Source organism: Watersipora subatra, chromosome 1 (genome assembly GCF_963576615.1).
Source record: "Watersipora subatra chromosome 1, tzWatSuba1.1, whole genome shotgun sequence".
NCBI classification, from domain to species: Eukaryota; Metazoa; Bryozoa; class Gymnolaemata; order Cheilostomatida; family Watersiporidae; genus Watersipora; species Watersipora subatra.
In genome coordinates, this window is record NC_088708.1 from 71029890 (window position 1) to 71049268 (window position 19379).

General features: G+C 36.6%; 1 protein-coding gene across 1 annotated transcript in view; it reads right to left on the reverse strand.

The window, feature by feature from the left end:
* Positions 1-19379, reverse strand: part of LOC137393680 (inositol 1,4,5-trisphosphate-gated calcium channel ITPR1-like) — an 89363-nt gene that overhangs the window by 53966 nt on the left and 16018 nt on the right. Inside the window, 7 exon segments of the mRNA XM_068080324.1 lie at positions 3270-3430; positions 6924-7103; positions 7835-8011; positions 9354-9527; positions 9832-9987; positions 12565-12723; positions 16410-16496. Of these exon segments, the coding sequence (XP_067936425.1) occupies positions 3270-3430; positions 6924-7103; positions 7835-8011; positions 9354-9527; positions 9832-9987; positions 12565-12723; positions 16410-16496 (1094 nt within the window).

The following is a 19379-nucleotide window of genomic DNA, read 5'->3' on the forward strand; positions in this document are numbered from 1 at the left end:
TTGATTCGATTGGTTGGCCTGAGTTCAAAGGCAACTCGTGAGGTTGAGTATATCGAGAAAGACTGAACTATCTCCATATCACAGAACGAAATATGTTGCAAAGTCAATCAAAGAGTTAATCTATGGAAATATTATTTTAAACAGTAAAAACAGCAAGGCTGAGAAATGAGATGGTGTCTATGAGTTGCTGGATAATGGAGTAGGTCTCGAACAACAGCAAATCAGAAAATCGTTACGCTAGCAGGTAAGTCAGTGTCACATTTAGGACCCATGAAAACATTCCCACAGCGAAGATAGATGTACTTCTTGAAATAGTTTTAAAATTTTTCTACAAATTGAATAAGAATCATCCCAGAATACGGTACAGGTGCATAACAACTTGGCATAAAAATGCTACTTCAAACTTTAAACAACGCTTCGCAAATGATTAGAGATAATTTCACAGATAGATACCGTGATCATATTCCCGATATACTCTCCCTTAGCTAACTTTTAAGGATGCAGCGTGTTGCATTACCAATAACTGCAACAGCACACGCAGGACTTAATCTAAACTGCCTATCAGGGTCACACTAAGAAGAACCAAGATATTGGGTAATGTTATACAGCAGTGCAACGCAACAGAAAAGAAAACTACATAGATAAAGCATATCACTATCAACTCAAATATTGCAGAAATTGAGAACCTACGTAACTCTAAAACAAATGTGATATATGTGAGTATATATGCAAAAACCAAAACATGCTTGGTTCTGAAACATAAGCAATAACGAATATCTAACTTGAGGCCACCGTTAAACGCAGCTCATATCCATACTTAAACTACATCAAATTCAAATCAATAGTACAACAAAAATCATCTACTAAAAACAATGTATAAACAGTAACTGCCGCACAGCGTGAGCTGAGCTGGTAAAAATTTCCATCCAAGAACTTAAATTATTGCAGAGGACAAAGCAATGTACTGCAGAGGAAATAAAAAGATGTATTGCGGAGTCGATAAACTAATGTATTGTAGAGGACATAAAGCAATGTAATGCAGAGGACATAAAGCAATGTATTGCAGAGGTCATAAAGCAATGTAATGCAGAGGACATAAAGCAATGTATTGCAGATGACATAAAGTAATGTATTGCAGAGGACATAAAGTAATGTATTGCAGAGGACATAAAGTAATGTATTGCAGAGGACAAAGCAATGTATTGCAAAGGATATAAAGCAATGTATTGCAGAGGACATAAAGTAATGTATTGTAGAGGACATAAAGCAATGTAATGCAGAGGACATAAAGCAATGTATTGCAGAGGTCATAAAGCAATGTAATGCAGAGGACATAAAGCAATGTATTGCAGATGACATAAAGTAATGTATTGCAGAGGACATAAAGTAATGTATTGCAGAGGACATAAAGTAATGTATTGCAGAGGACATAAAGCAATGTAATGCAGAGGACATAAAGCAATGTATTGCAGAGGACATAAAGCAATGTATTGCAGATGACATAAAGTAATGTATTGCAGAGGACATAAAGTAATGTATTGCAGAGGACAAAGCAATGCATTGCAAAGGATATAAAGCAATGTATTGCAGAGGACATAAAGTAATGGATTGCAGAGGGAATAAAGTAATGTATTGCAGAGGACATAAAGTAATGTATTGCAGAGGACAAAGCAATGTATTGCAAAGGATATAAAGCAATGTATTGCAGAGGACATAAAGTAATGGATTGCAGAGGACATAAAGTAATGTATTGCAGAGGACAAACCAATGTATTGCAGAGGGAATAAAGTAATGTATTGCAGAGGACATAAAGTAATGTATTGCAGAGGGAATAAAGTAATGTATTGCAGAGGACATAAAGTAATGTATTGCAGAGAACATAAAGTAATGTATTGCAGAGGGCATTACTTGTAAGATTTTGTTCATTTACTCATTTATTAATATTATCAGTCATTTTTCAAGTGTGATATATTGAATTTAGTCATCTGCATTTGTACATCTGTACCTCCTATGGCTAAAATAAACAGCCAGCGACACGGCTGCATTTCTAAAACAAATACATGTATAAGTTATGAAGATGTATATCAAACACTTGTGAACTATACTATAGTAGGTAGTTATGAAGATGCATATTAAATACTTCTCTACTATACTATAGTAGGTAGCTATGAAGATGCATATTAAATACCTCTCTACTATACTATAGTAGGTAGTTATGAAGATGTATATTAAATACCTCTCAACTATACTATAGTAGGTAGTTATGAAGATGCATAAAAATACCTCTCAACTATACTATAGTAGGTAGTTATAAAGATGCATATTAAATACTTCTCTACTATACTATAGTAGGTAGTTATGAAGATGCATATTAAATACCTCTTTACTATACTATAGTAGGTAGTTATGAAGATGTATATTAAATACCTCTCTACTATACTATAGTAGGTAGTTATGAAGATGTATATTAAATACCTCTCTACTATACTATAGTAGGTAGTTATGAAGATGCATATTAAATACTTCTCAACTATACTATAGTAGGTAGTTATGAAGATGCATATTAAATACCTCTCTACTATACTATAGTAGGTAGTTATGAAGATGTATATTAAATACCTCTCTACTATACTATAGTAGGTAGTTATGAAGATGTATATTAAATACCTCTCTACTATACTATAGTAGGTAGTTATGAAGATGCATATTAAATACTTCTCTACTATACTATAGTAGGTAGTTATGAAGATGCATATTAAATACCTCTCAACTATACTATAGTAGGTAGTTATGAAGATGTATAAAAATACTTCTCAATCATAATAGGTAGCGAGTGCTCAACACTAGGAAGTAAATGTCAAAATAACAATTGTGTTAAATTTCATTAATTTAATGATTAAGGGATATCGCTAGGCCAATCAAATTTATTCGTGACCCTGGATAGTAAAACTCCGAGAAGGGCTGTTCTAGACACGCTGAAACAATGTATATATATATTAGCATCAAATTTATCAAAGCCCTTATTTTGTCTGTCACTTACGCGCATCAAAAATAAAGAAATAAATTTGCCAAACTTAGTGTTAAAGTTTATGCATCTGAATCTCTGTTGATAACACATTTACTTGAGTAAAAACACTAGAAGAGACCAAATCTCTCAGGCAACACGGCACCGACAGCTGAGTAAAACCATCCATTCATGTAAACAAACTACACTAGATGAGTAACGCTTCACCAGATAACTTGTTGTTGCCTTTGCTAGAATGACTAACCTTTTCTCATTCGGTGTGATGGAGCCCTTCTCGAGTTTACCAGCTATATGGCCAAGTTCCTTGCTCGCATCATTTGCAAAATCCAAGTCTCTAACTTCTTGTGGAGACACTGGCACGATAGCGAATGCCTCTTTATCCTCTTTAATGGATGCGCAACCAACCTGGAAATGTACATACAACATGAGAGCACAGCTTAATCTCAGACAAATACGATGGCCAGGTTTTGTAGCTGTGCTATGAAAACGTTGCGATTTGCTAAAAAAAATGAAAAATATCTTGCAAACAATTAGAATGGCTTAACAGTCATACCACACGCATGTGGACATAACAAACCATCTATAAGGCAAAGGGTACTTGATTTATAAAAGCTAGAAGCTCGTCAGGGCTTGCAAAATCAAGTTGGAGTTCTAGAAATACGAAATTAAGAATAGAGACGTAACTGATTTCTGGCTATTCCAAAAGAAGGAATCGCTACCATTTGCTCTACCATTACTATTTCTGCGAAGAGTGGCTTGCAATTAGAACTGATTGAACTGCAGGGTAGCGGGATTCTAAAAGTTGCATCTGATAGCTGCACTGTCACTCAGTTTTACTAACAAAACCCACCTAAGGACCAACTTTCAGCCATTTACAACTATTTACAACACTATATCTCGAAGCCTCACTCTACACGAGCAACCTCTTAGTACAATTAACATAACAAAGTCACAACTTGGGCCAATACTAGTACCTCCAAAGCTGCCTACATATTATCACATCATCACCGTCTGACTTAGACGAAATAGAGAGCATTCGTGCCAAAACTTACATTTTCTCATTCCTGTCGCACCTATGTTTACATTATAACAATTCAGACTTTCAAAGCACCAAATAAAAAGTTGATATAATTCTGCATGTTTCATACATATACTAGCAGTGCACCCGGTGATATAATTCTGTTTGTTCCATACATATACTAGCAGTACACCCGGTGATATAATTCTGTTTGTTTCATGCATATACTAGCAGTGCACCCGGTGATATAATTCTGTTTGTTTCATACATATACTAGCAGTACACCCGGTGATATAATTCTGTTTGTTTCATACATATACTAGCAGTGCACCCGGTGATATAATTCTGTTTGTTTCATACATATACTGGCAGTGCACCCGGTGATATAATTCTGTTTGTTTTATACATATACTAGCAGTGCATCCGGTGATATAATTCTGTTTGTTTCATACATATACTAGCAGTACACCCGGTGATATAATTCTGTTTGTTTCATACATATACTAGCAGTGCACCCGGTGATATAATTCTGTTTGTTTCATACACATACTAGCAGTACACCCGGTGATATAATTCTGTATGTTTCATACATATACTGGCAATGCATCCGGTGATATAATTCTGTTTGTTCCATACATATACTAGCAGTGCACCCGGTGATATAATTCTGTTTGTTTCATACAGCAGTACACCCGGTGATGAATGAGAATTCTTATTGTCAATCAGATAGTCCTGCAGGTGAGTCTTGCAGGTGAGTCTTGCAGGTGAGTCTTCAAGAGACTGGTTCTCAAGAATACCAGAGTTTTAAAATCAAATGTTTTAGTGGCCTGGCAGAACACGGAGCACATGAAATTTGCATGTAATCGGCCATAAAATGTGGAGAATCATGGCATTTCTGCGGACTGACTGACACATACACATGACAAAATGGTATTTAGTAACAAACATATTCAGTAGACCAGGCCAGTATTCTCTGGTTGCAAGTTGGGGTGGTTGTAAATGTTAGGCGACTAGTTATGAACACCTGGGGGTTCGGAGGACGGTGAAAGCCCCCAACGGAGTTCGGAGCAGCACCTCGAAGCTCTGGACCTTTTAAGCATCAACAACCCTCAAAGTATGCATAAATGCAATCAATTGTAAGCATCAAAATCTACATAAATATATTGTTTATGGTTCATGGTAGGCAAAACTTTTTCTTTATTCAACGAACGATATAAAACTCATGACACTACAGATTTCCGTAAGAGACAGAACAAGAGCTATTACTTTTTATTTGCTAGTCTATGTTACTTGACTAACACAGACTAGCTATGCTATTTATATACAGTGTAATTGTTGATAACAACATTTTAAACACTAATAATAAATATTTTATAGAATATGAACAATAAATATTTACTAACAGCAGTATTAACCTGAGCTTAGGTGTTATTTAAATATGATGTTGTACTATTGATAATAATTAATAATAATGTATTTAGTATTAATAATGTTATTACATATTTATAATTATAATAATAATCACTAAATACACTAATAAATTAAAGAGTGACAACTATAACGATCATCCCTTCTCATATATACCCTCAAAAAGGCGGTGCATGTTATTGAAACCAACAGGGAGCAATTCACAATTATCTCTTCTACAATTTTCTATATATTCTATTTTGCAAATGAAGTAGACAAATTTTTTTTTCATCATTAAAGTTAGAGACTTGGATAATTTGTAATTAGCGCTGATGGTGAGATAGGGTTAAATTGGAGTCATAGTCACAATGTAAATTTTTCGCAATGCCGGTGTTTCAAGACCAATTACTATTGTGAAATACTGCTAGAAGTGTCAAATCTTTTATTTTACTATGTTTGACTGGATGAAGTAGTGAGGTAATTATAATAATTTTTACAAGCGAGCCCATAACTATTGCAGCAAATTTTAATGACCAGTGTAATGCTGTTTTGCAAGTGGTAATAACAGTTAAACTGGTGTGTGAAGATTAAAATGCTTGCAAATTATAATTAAACTGTAACAAAAGTTGTTCACTTTAATTTGAGAACATTTTGGAATTAATATTTCATCTTTATCCGAGGGACAACAACGACAAAACTGAATGATACTTCAGGATGCATTACTATCATGACCTCAATGATCAGTAAAACATTTACTTTATTTTTATTTTCAGTTAATATTTCTTATACTGTACAGTTTATGACAGAATAAAATGTGGAGATTATATAAATAAAGAACTTTGTTGTAAAATTACATGTTAAAGTATATTTTCAGTCAAATCTTATTAAGAGGTTCTGAAATCTTATGAGTCTCAATACAAAATCTTACACATATATATATAGTCGAGATAACCCGATACGTCATTTTCTCTCTCAAGTGCAACAAGGGAACTGATATGTTAAGGCTAGCCACAACATGCGCGTTATTCAAATCGAATTTGAGAAATTGTGTCGACTTCACACTTTACATTATATGAAATTTTTTACAGTGTACAAAGCAAAAACATTACATAATTTCTTTACGCTATGTGAAATTTAAGTTAAAGGAGGTATACGTTATAGGACGGTTTACTGTATAGAGATGCAATGTGAGTGCATATACTCAAATTTACAAATTCAAAAATCATAATAAATTTGGTACCAAATGTATAGTAGTTAGTTGAATGATTTGGATGCATGTTAAAGCAAACAATTGGAGAGCATTCTGTGTGCTTACTAAATGTTGGGTACGCAAAATAATTTGGTTCGTTGATATGGCCAAACTCAAGAAAAGGTTAGGCATCCCAGTCTACGCTAGTTTTATTTCGTTGTGCAGAATGTTAACATTAAAATGAAATTGTATTTCGTTTGTATAAATCTAACTCAAGAACATACCTTGTTCATGATAGCTCTCTCCTCATCAACATCAATAGCTAAAGAGGTTGAATGAACCCAGGTATTTGTGCACAAGTGCCTCAGTCTAACGTAAGAGGATCGCGGCACCAAACTATCTCCACGTGTCATCGTGGTAGGGTCAAGTTCAAATATGGAGGCTATGTCATGGCCATGGGGAACCTAACAAATGTAAGGGTGTTAAAATTGCTCTAAAACAAAACTATTTTTAAAAGTTCTGAAGAGGCTACCAACCGCTGTGTAGTCGCACGAAGTCAATAATGTTACACATTCTAATATTTTGTTTGCTTTTCCTGCAAACTTTTTGGGTCGTTTAAAAATGGTGATCTTAAGATAATACAGTGCTGAAAAGTTTTGATCAAGAAAGTCATTCTGAAAATACTGGCAAAGGTTACTAAAACAGTATTTTACAAACAATGACTTGCCATTTTAGCACATCAGTAAAGTTCACTAAATACCAGAAACACTATCGCTCAATTTAATGCGTCAATAAGAGCTGATCTCATTGCCTGGCCTCAGTCAGAGCAAACTAATAGCCTTTTAATAAACCGAAAGGAAGCCCCAAAGTTTAAAGCGAAGTATTCCCACTGACCTATACAGCGTTCCAAATCATGTGAAGATTGTCATGGTTGATTGTTGTCGATTCAACATATAGTACAGCTATATTCACAGTCAGCATGACTCGTCACATATAATAAAACCTGACTGCGAGAGAGGGTAATTCCAAATTTCATAGCTCATTTTAAGGAGTGAAAACTAATTAAACCTAGATTGTTTCGTGTAATATAAATATTTTTTTCATAAAGTCAATTTTCTAGTGATAATAAAAGCAGCATATACATTTTAGACAGCCATGAGAGTAAATGTGCCAATTGTAGACCAAGGAGCTGTACCGGTACAAGAGTGTAAACAGCTGTATTGGCGGGGCCTCTTAGCTTGTCCCTCATCGCATCTGGTCTTGGGTCATTGTCTATCTCAGCAGCAAGATATTGTCCGGTAGCCAAGTGCTTGAATCGGAGGAGACTATTCCAATGAGCTGAACCCTGTCTGCAAGGATCATGCTGAACAACCTGAAAATGTTACATCTAGAATAAGGTTGTGATGTCCAAGTCTCACAGGTTTTGTATTCACATACACAGATTGACTGTGAATCTTGAGATGTTCATCCAATAATTCCTGAATGCACCACCAAATTCTTAGATGTCTTATGACTTCTATTATAGATTTTGCTGAACAACATCTTTAAATATTAGATGCAGTCAACACCAATTGGTAGAACCTGAATGAAGGTAGGAAATAGGGTGCTTTGAGATTCACTATGAGCAAGCAGTACATGATGAGCTATATATGTGAGGCACATCATGGTCTTGAAAGAATTTCAGTAGTTTCCCTCTTGATTGGGTTATAGGAGAGTACGTGGCGACAGCATCAGTTAAGGACCACTGACAGTGGATAAGAACATGCATAACAACGCATAACAACACATAGCAACGCATCATCAACAGCTTTAGCCGCAAATCTTTACGAGTATTTTAATGCTTTGAAACTGACAACCAAACATCTGCTTTATAATAAATGTGTTTAGAATATGCCAAATATGTTTTAGATTTATTTATAAAACACTAGTGCTAATGTGAAGGCAACAATAAAAGCTGTCTCTGCAGTATACAAGATCTGGAATGTCATCAGAGTAAATCGGATAGTTTTACGTCTTAATGAATTAGTCTGCTGACTTGATAAGTACTCAGTAATTCCAGTTCCAAGCATACTTACGACACGTCATTCAAGAGAAACAATCATATTATAATGTTAATTATAAACAATCATATTATAATGTTAATTATGCAAACTATAAATTTTAATAGGTGTTTTGAGAAATAAAAATTTGTAAGGAATGTTTAAGAGCATATGTGACTTTTTAGATCGACTCATAACTAACCAAAATGATGACAACACAACTCTGAAAAATTATGAGCGACTCTCCATGTAGGTATCGATATCAGCATTCTTCAGGATCATTAGTTGTTCAACTAAATATGAGAAGGCTGCTTGCAACGTAAACAGATTAATTTTATTGAGTCTTTTATTCTAATGCTAGTTTCTTCTTGCTAGTTGCGTTTAACGTTTAGTAAAGTATGTTGCAAGGTGTTTCCACATGGGCCAGTGCTGAGTTAATGAGAATATTGGCCAGCTTAAAGGGGATTACTTACAAAGTGATTGAGATTTTTGGGTTCTAAGATAAACATAATTGCTATGATTCAATAGCAGTTACTCCATGCACATCGTTCTATAGATCACCAATTTTAGTTACTATCAATACTATTTTCTTATGCTTCCTTGATTCACCAAATGGGATAACATTTTTTGATAATTATGATGAATATCAAAAGCGCCTCAAAAAACCAAACCTACCTCTACCTCCCACAATGCCTTGCTACTAGTCGCAGATGTTGCAGATGTTCGACCAGTTGTTCTGAGAAAGAGGTACTGTTTTCTTTTATACTCATCACATGTAAGAAATTTTTCTTGTTCTGCGTGAAACAGTCGAACAACGTCTCCACCCTTCAGTATATCGTCCTGATTCTCCTAGATCAAATCAGCATAACAACAAACAATTTTAAACTTATTAAGTATTTGGTCGTGTTCCAACAAATTACAAAAACACATAGTTTAAGCAATAGCCAGGCACAATAAATCATCGCAAGATACGATTACACGCTGCAGTTGAAGATGAGTCAACCAATGCTAAAGCACGAGAGCTCTAACATCGCATGAATAGGGATGGGTAGTCTGTCCAAAACATAAGTGATACAAACTTCTCTCGACGGTGAATAGTTTCCAAGACATCGAGGAGAAGAAAAACGCTAGAAATGATAGAATGGTCAGATACCTTGTAGTCCATAAAGAGCACTGTCTTCCAGCTAGTATTGCAGTTGACAGCGTTCACTTCCTTGCAGCCTGGATTGTCTATAAGGTCATAGTTGCTAGCGTGTAGGGGTTGTCCAGCATTCACTGGATTCAGCGTCACTTTATCTCCCACCACCACCTGGCAATACGTGTTATGCATACGCTAAAGACTGTGGCAAATGTGGTAGATTGACTAACTATTCCGTGGTCCATCCTGGCTAAACCATCATAGCAGAATCAGAATCTGCAGTTTGACTTACATACGTGATGCGAGTCAGAAAGTGTGGTACTCTCCGAGACACCATGTATGATCGCTAAAATAATTCTTTCCAAGTTCCATCTGATACCGAATTCTCAGACTTCATTAAAATGTATCACATAAGAAACTTGTCTAACCCTTCAATTGTCTGATTATTTCATAAAAGTTATGCTATAGATCAAAGACTGGAAACTATATATATGCAATTCTCAAAGGTCACACAGATTCGTCTATTTGAATTCCTTGGAGACTAAATGCTATGTATATTAATAATCATTGCGCATGATGGTAAGGCAAATGATGCGATGTATGACCACTTGTCTATACAGTAATGCAAATATGGTAAATAAGTGTTTATTTTGATGTTTTCCATATAGCTAAATCATTATTTTTATCCTAACATTGCGTTTCTTACCAAGCAAAAAAGATGTGTCATTGAACTCAAGTTAGACGTGTTCGTGTCAGCCCACGAGCTACTTTTCTACAGCTTTTCTGATAAGCTGATATATTTAAATCAGGTTATTGTTCGTGAGTAACGAGTAGTTATTAAGGCTAACACTTGTACAGGGTTTATGTACGTGTTTAGTTTATGTACGTGTTTAGGTGAGATACTGTGTGCTTGTACAGAGTCTAAGCCATGCCTCAGGTGAGATACTGTATGCTTAGACAAGGTCGATATGGTAGCTCAGGGGAAATGTTGAATGCATTTGGTTTTATAGTAACAATATGTAAGAATATGGTTCTTGATATAAAACAGACATAAATGTGATCTACTTGACACTTCAATAAAATACAGTAAAACTACAGCGAGGTAAACAAAGAGTTGTCAGCTATTGCAGATCTCCCTCCAAAGAAATGAAGAATAAACTAATCAGTTATGGCTGCAGGTTGTATCAAGTACAAACAAGCTAATTATACACTGCAGCTACCCGTAATATAAACAGTGTGAGATCACCTCGTAGGAGCCTATACAAGCTTTCCAAGAATTAGCCTGACACATCACTCCACGCAATTGCAATCTGTCATGAATATCTTTCCGTGGATCAAGTAATTAAAAGACACTTTATAAAAGTCCTGCGAATTATGAAGAGCGCTAGTCAAGAGGCATGAATGAGGATGGGATTGCGTAGTCAGCAGTAATACAGGCTATATAAATTAATTTAAATACTGCGAACAACATTCAAGATTTTAAAAAATTTCACTATGTTCAGTGACAAGCTTGAGATTCTATATTAAAAAAGAAACATAGCTTAATTAAGAGTTTCTGACTATGTAAGAACTATTACTAAAACGCCTGGCCATACTATCACATTCAAAGCAGGGGAACCGGAACTGAAGTCAACATAAAACAGAAATACTTCAAAATTCTAAAACAAGCATGACACCTTTAAATAATCATGCTGCACCTGGTTCAAGTCATTTTTGATAAACCCTAGCGCCTATCTCAATGTATAAATATTGACTGATTTAACATATATGCACACCTACACACCCACAAACATATATGCACACCTACACACCCACAAACATATATGCACACCTACACACCCACAAACATATATGCACACCTACACACCCACAAACATATATGCACACCTACACACCCACAAACATATATGCACACCTACACACCCACAAACATATATGCACACACCTACACACCCACAAACATATATGCACACCTACACACCCACAAACATATATGCACACCTACACACCCACAAACATATATGCACACCTACACACCCACAAACATATATGCACACCTACACACCCACAAACATATATGCACACACCTACACACCCACAAACATATATGCACACCTACACACCCACAAACATATATGCACACCTACACACCCACAAACATATATGCACACCTACACACCCACAAACATATATGCACACCTACACACCCACAAACATATATGCACACCTACACACCCACAAACATATGTGCACACCTACACACCCACAAACATATATGCACACCTACACACCCACAAACATATATGCACACCTACACACCCACAAACATATATGCACACCTACACACCCACAAACATATATGCACACCTACACACCCACAAACATATATGCACACCTACACACCCACAAACATATATGCACACCTACACACCCACAAACATATATGCACACCTACACACCCACAAACATATATGCACACCTACACACCCACAAACATATATGTGTATTAGTAATTATCAACGTTAACAACTCGTGTCACATGAAATGGAGTTACACTCTTCCCTTGAAGACTGTTTGACTGTCTAACAAAATAAATATATAGGGCCTACCGTGATTGTATAAATCTCGATGCGTTTTTGTTACTTGCTGATAATTTACTTCGCTTATAACGTTGGGTTTTTTTTACATCAAATTTTTACTCCTCCTTCTAGTACAGATATATACATGTTCATGAGCGGATAGACAAACCTTGTCACCGGTAACTCTCAGCTTGTAAAAAGGTAGAATATAGAACCAGGAGCCTTCGTTGCCTGCCATATCTAGTGTCACCCTCATAGCATTCTTCTCTAGGTTGGCAGGAAGTCGTTTATTCACCGTCAGGTACTTGTTGCTCTTTAGGTGAAGCAACTAACAAATTGAATTAGAAGATATGACACTTTAACTCATAATACCTGCCACTTGCCAGGGCTGACTCCTTTACAACACGTCAAAAGTCACCTAAGTTCAGATGGCCCAGAATTTTTATGATCGTTTACAATCACTTTGTATATATAAATGTAAGTATGGAATACAAATTAAACTGACGTAAAGATATAAAAAGCATGATTTTCTAAGGTTTCAGTCAGTTTTGTAAAAAGAGCCAGTTAATAAGACTTGAGCATGCCTTCGCTGAAATGACCCATCAAAATTTAGCTTCAACATGGAAGAACATAATGTTGTTATTTCTCGATAATAATTTGTATAATTCTCCTGTAACATCGTCAAAGATACATAAATAATCTTTGGCAATTACGGTATATGTAAAAAGATTCTGCTGAATAACATGCTGCTAAAATATTGTTTACCAGAAAAATGGTTGAATAGGACTTTTAAGTGTGTGGCAGTGGTTGTACCTTGGCAAACTTATATATTTAACTAAATATTGTAGACTAGCTCAGGAATGAAACTAGCTGTATTTGTCAGATTTTTGTTGTACTACCATCAGCCTTCACTCAGTTGTAAGTTTTAGTAAGGGCCTATATTCTGTGCTGTGAAGGCAAGTTTTGAATATCCCTGACGCTCTTGCATGACTAGCATGAGCATCGTGGCAATACTAGGAGGTATCAATGTGCTATAATTCTCAAAGAAATAGTAGCAGATGTCTTCTCTTGATGATACTATGATCTTCTACCTTGAGAAAAGGCGAGAGCACCCAGGTGATATGTCAAGATCGCAACTGATTTGACGCAGGTTGATGCTGTATTGAACGCTAGAGAATTCATTTGTATAAGGAGCACCGAATTATTTCGCCTACAGCTATGTCATAATTAGCTAACTGATCCTCAATGAATATGTTCTAAAACGAAACTCTGATCACACGGCAAAAAATTAATTTGACTTGGATAAAAAAACTCTCTCTCCGAAATAATATAATGGTATTGTAAATAAAGGTTGTTTTAAAAAGCAAAATTATTAAACACGAATACTAAAAAGTTTCACTTATATTAAATATGTCGTAACGAAAATTGATTTCTATGAATGTTAAGGAAAAAAACGTGCAAAATGCTCATAGCAAAAGTGATGCTAGTATTAGTGTTTCACAATGCCTCTTATTTCGTCTCCAGCGTGCTTCAGCACCAACACTTTCAATCCTCTCTAGAATAGCAGTTGCAAAGATGAAGGTACCCACAACTCCGTCAACAACGAGACAATATTATTAATTTTAGTGCTCTAGTACTGTGTCACATTAGCTGTCAGTCATTTGCTATCAATGGCTGACCATAAATCCCTTGTTTTAAATAACCAATTTGGCTCTGCAGCAAGTTTAAAATTACTAACAATACCATACATCCAACTTCACTGAAGACTCACTTCAAACAGCTACCGTAATTTCAATATTTCCATTTGTTTATTTTATTATATAGAGTTGCAATAAAAAAATACAATAGCTCAGCAAAAACCTCCTCTTCTCACTATCAAGTTTGTATACCAAGTTCAGATAATTTAAATAAGCAACATTCATCATAATTTCTTTGTCAAACTCAGTATAAATGTTGCATATTTAAACCGATTTTACTGTCGAATAAAGAACATCCTAGGCGCCAAAAACAAATACAGGAACTCATCAAAAATTTACTCATGTAACTAAAAATTCATTCCAGATTACTCATTTAAAATAGTTCCACAACATTTGATATAATTTTTACTGTTAACTTTCGAATGAAACGTTGAGAAACTTTGGAATGAAACGTTGAGAAACTTTGGAATGAAAGGTTGAGAATTTAAATAAGTCTAGAAGCCGAATAGGAAGCACAGATGGTGGCTAGAAAACACCATGCATGCAGAAAACCAGAACGCTACTCCTCAAGTTCTTAAAAACTATCATAGCCGACAAAAAGACCTATGACAGTTTAGGAAAAGGTTTAATAGAGAGAGATGAGGCAAAAACTTTGAAATTTAGAGTTATGTCAGAAAGTTACAAGCATAGATGAGAGAGTCACACATTGGCAAAGACCTTTTTATTACCCGGGCAACACAGGGCATTCAGTAGTATATATATATCTACTATATAAACGGCAATCGTTGTCTATCTATCTGTGTATCTGTCTGTCCGCCTTATAGAGCGGTCTTTTCTTTTATCGTCGTACGAATTTCGGTCGTACGAAGCGAACTGAATTAATATGTGTAGTAACGGTAAATAAATTATAGAGCGGTCTTTCTTTTTCCATTCGGTCGAACGAAGCCAACCGAATTAATATGAGTACTAATTATCGTAATTTCGTAATATGGACTATTAGCCGCTACTTTTCTCCGACGATTTGAGCCAAGCGGCTTATATAAAGGTGTGGTGATTCTGTTGTTTTTCTTTCACCGCTCGAGCGCATTAACCGAAATCCCCGGTTAACACGCTTTTTAAACGGCAAATTTTCTGCCGTGTTAAAAAGCACCTTTCCTGAGTTCTGCGGCCTATACAAAGGTGTCTATACAGCTATACAAATGTACTATTCATTAAATAAAATAAATTAACGAGTAGTTATTTACATGCAATTAATATTTACTGCCAACGTGTACCGAGAAGGTCACGTAAACGTTTGTTTCTTGGAGCCACTGGAAAAACGCATTTCTCACCTACTAAATTTCCACATCAAAAAGGTAAGTGTTTCTTATACGATGTTGTATTGTCTATGAATTGCCACATCTCCACTACTTAATAACGTTGGATTTGCCGCTGTTCGTGATAGTGGGTCATGTTCATTTCCTTCAGCAGCCGAGTTACTAATTTTTTTCCAGCTACGAGTAGGCCTACTGTAACTTACTATTACAGAACTTTCACGAGTACTCCGAGGGTTGCGATACGCTATTGAGAAAAGAAAGAGAGCAGCTGCTATCGACTTACTGTCACCCTGCATCAGCCATGACCAGCTATACGTCGCCTGCTCAAAAGTAGGCACACGCCGAAAACTGTTTCTTTATACGCCCGACAGAAAAACCAAAAATGTTGTCTATCCGCGTGTGTTGCGTTGAACTAAGGGAGAGAGAGAGAGAGGGAGAGAGAAAGGGAGAGAGAGAGAGAGAGGGAGAGCGAGGAGAAGAGGGGGAAAGAGAGAGCGGGAGAGAAGGGGAGAGAGAGGGAGAGCGAGGAGGAGAGGGGGGGAGAGAGAGGGAGAGAAAGAGGGAGAGAGAGGGGGAGAGAGAGAGGGGGGAAGAGGGAGGGAGAGAGAGGGAAGAGAGAGAGGGAGAGAAGGGGAGAGAGAGGGAAAGCGAGGAGGAGAGGGGGGAGAGCGAGGAGGAGAGGGAGGAGAGAAAGAGGGAGAGAGAGAGGGAGAGCGAGGAGGAGAGGGGGGGGGAGAGAGAGGGAGAGAAAGAGGGAGAGGGGAGAGAGGGGAGAGGGGAGAGACGGAGAGAGGGAGATGTAACTGCATAGTTGGCGTTGTTTTACAGTATGAAAGACAACTCTCAATAAACCTCTTGCTGTACAAGAATCTGATCCCGTTGACGGGTAATGCAGTTAGTATATATATATATAAGCCATGGGTTGCCAAGTATGAACCGGCAATCCAAAATAAGCTGGCTTAGGAAGCAATCGCATCAGAGTAAGCTGTGGGCAAACAAACCTGAATGACTCCTCCATATTGAACTTCTGTGCCCAAAAGCTTAGAATTCTCCAGGTCATTCTGTTTCTTCTCTGTTTCAGCAGCGTGCTACAGTTAAGAAGAATGTTAGGATTAACCAACAGTTGAAGGCTAAAACTGTTATAAAAGAATAAGTGAGGTGTTTACAAAAATCCTAGCAGCTCTTTCGACTTTGCCAATAGCAAATAGAATTGAAGGTTTTCAGTTAGATGCTTTAGGATAGGGAACATGATAGTCCATTAAGACTGGGTGCTTGTAGAGGCTAATTTATAACCCCAGAGCACCTTCCAATGAAATTTTTTGCTTAAATAGTGAATTGCTAGCTATATGCAATTTCTAGGTTTAAACGTTTTACCACAAGTAGCCTTTGAAAGGTCGAGAATGTTTCGTCAGTCATTACACATTTGTCATATATGAATGAACCTTATCATATGACTATCCTCACTCAGACCACTTGGACAATAATTATTATAATGAACATGTCAAACATCACTCCGTTGTCATCTTTGGCTGCTCCGTAGTGAATCCTACAGGCCAACAACAAACAAAGATAAACAAATCAAACATCACCAATCGCTGTTACAAACCAGGTGATTGCATGCCAACATACGTTGTGATTTTTTGGGGAGACTAAATTGCAAGTTCTATCACCGAACCGTTTGGTTCTGTGATAGTAGCAGTAGATTTCATCTGAAAGTATTGGTATTTTGCTATTATTTGTGATGTTTCAAGATTGAAATTGACAAAACTTGATCGCAGTTAAAAGGCGCAGAAGAAAACTACGCGCAAAATGACATCACTAGTTGCTACCGATGCAATAGTTGATATTGGTTATCGTGGTCAAGTTGCTGCCTCAAACATCTCTATTCTGTTGGTCTCTTTGCAACTATAGACATCGATATCACACTTGTGATTGACCCAAGCGTTTTAATCGCGATCAAGTTTTGTCGATTTTGATCTTGAAACATCAAAAACAATTGAAAATCATAGAAAAATACAGATACTTTCTGATAAAATCGATCAAAATTATATGCGAGTTCATCTTGAATGAGTGGATTTACTCAAAACAAATGTGACCACATTCAAAGCGACGGTATATTCCTATACAGGTGCGGAATTACGGTAGCTGACTTCTCATGACCATGAATATCTACTGACAATCCTCTTTTCTAGTTGTTGAACTCAATTATTGAGTTGCGCTAACAGGTAATATAAGAGATTATGAGCTCACGAGGTGTGAATAAACTAGAGCTCCTTGTTTCTTCTCTTAGCAGCTCTAACTTGAGACTAAAGCAGCCTTTTTATCCCTTCTTGCAATTGACTAGAAAACTAATTTTTATTAAAACGCAGATTTGTCTGCATTCAGCTAGTGTAGGTATAAAAACCGACTGTTCTAGGGGTTCTCCAGTCGACTGTCGTTATACACAGATGAGAAAAGAAACCAATAAGGTACAAGGAAATACACAAACCCTCGCGCAGCCATCTGCATGGCGGATTAAATTCAAATTCAATTGTTATTATAGACCTAATCTTACAGTCAGCCTATATGGGGAAGTTATCGACAAGGCAGATCTCGAGCTGAAGTCAACAACATCGCGTGAAGACTATACCGAACGATCAAACTTGCTAAAGTTTTATATAAAATGCCTATTTGCTAATAAGACTGCAGTCGAAGGTATGATGGCAATGTAGTTGCTCTTTTCTAACAACTATTTTTAACGTTATTAGTTGCCAAGAAATTAATAGCAATAGTAGCTTATAATGTATAGTAACATTCAAGCAGAATCAACAAGAATTAGCTCATAAGACAGGTTACGTAAAGGTACATCAGACCTGTTGACCATGTCATCAGAAATAGGTAATAAATGTAAGGACGCTTGTGTCGATACCTCAATAGGTAAAACATTTTTCAATGTAGCCACAAGACCTGCACCAAGATAAAGAAAGATTCATAGATTTCCTCACATTTATCGCAGGTCCCCGAGTCAGTAATCCTTGCACATCATCAAGAATAAGCTTAACTCTAGGGAAGTGTATTGAAGTGTCTATTCTTGCTCACTTGTCAAGCTTAGAGATGCAAAGCACCAGACAAGTGCCCGCTAGGACCATCAGTGTCCATACAGTTTTCAATGTATAGCTATAGGAAAATCACTCTTATGAGTGATGTATATAGCAAAACCATAACAAAAAAAATGGAAGTGTCACTGGTCTCGCTGAAAAAAGTCTGATCAAGCAAACAGCAATATAGCCCCATGTTTTGTCAGAGTTGACGTGAAGAGGGAGTCATCGGAAGGGCGCAGAGGAGTAGCGATGGGTTATAATATATTGTTGTGGTAGAGATCTCAGATGGCACAAAATATATTTCATCAAATTCCCAAAAAGTCGTAGTTGTAGGTAGTCCACGCTGCCATAACGTGTGGGTGTCTAGCATAAATGTGAGATGCATAGAAATGCTTGAGTATAACATTCTTGTTTGAGAACCTAGTCAGGTTTTAACTTGAGTCTGGTCAGTGACTGTCGCTCGTACCAACAACTTGTTTAGAGACAGCCTAATATTATACTAGTTACATCTCAAGACTGGTGACTGTCCTTACACAGCCTGATCCAGAGCCTAGTACGTACTAACAACTACCCTGTATTTAGCTTGAGCAGTATTGCCTTGCTCATCCAAGCTAAAACTGCAGAGTAGTATAGAACAAGATTTAAGTTTACAAAGCTGTCTGTTGTTTTCGGCAACAAATTGTCGCCGCGTTGTGTCTAAACAACCATGCTGGTCAACATCAGTAGAAAAAATGACACATCAGAGAATCGTCGAAAGAGTTAAGTCTCGAACAACATAATATGGATTCCATTTATTCATGTTCAGCAAAGCAGGATTCATTCAAGATGTGACTTTGAGCGATGACGGCAGAGCTATAACGAAGATATTTTCACAGGTAGCAAATATATGAA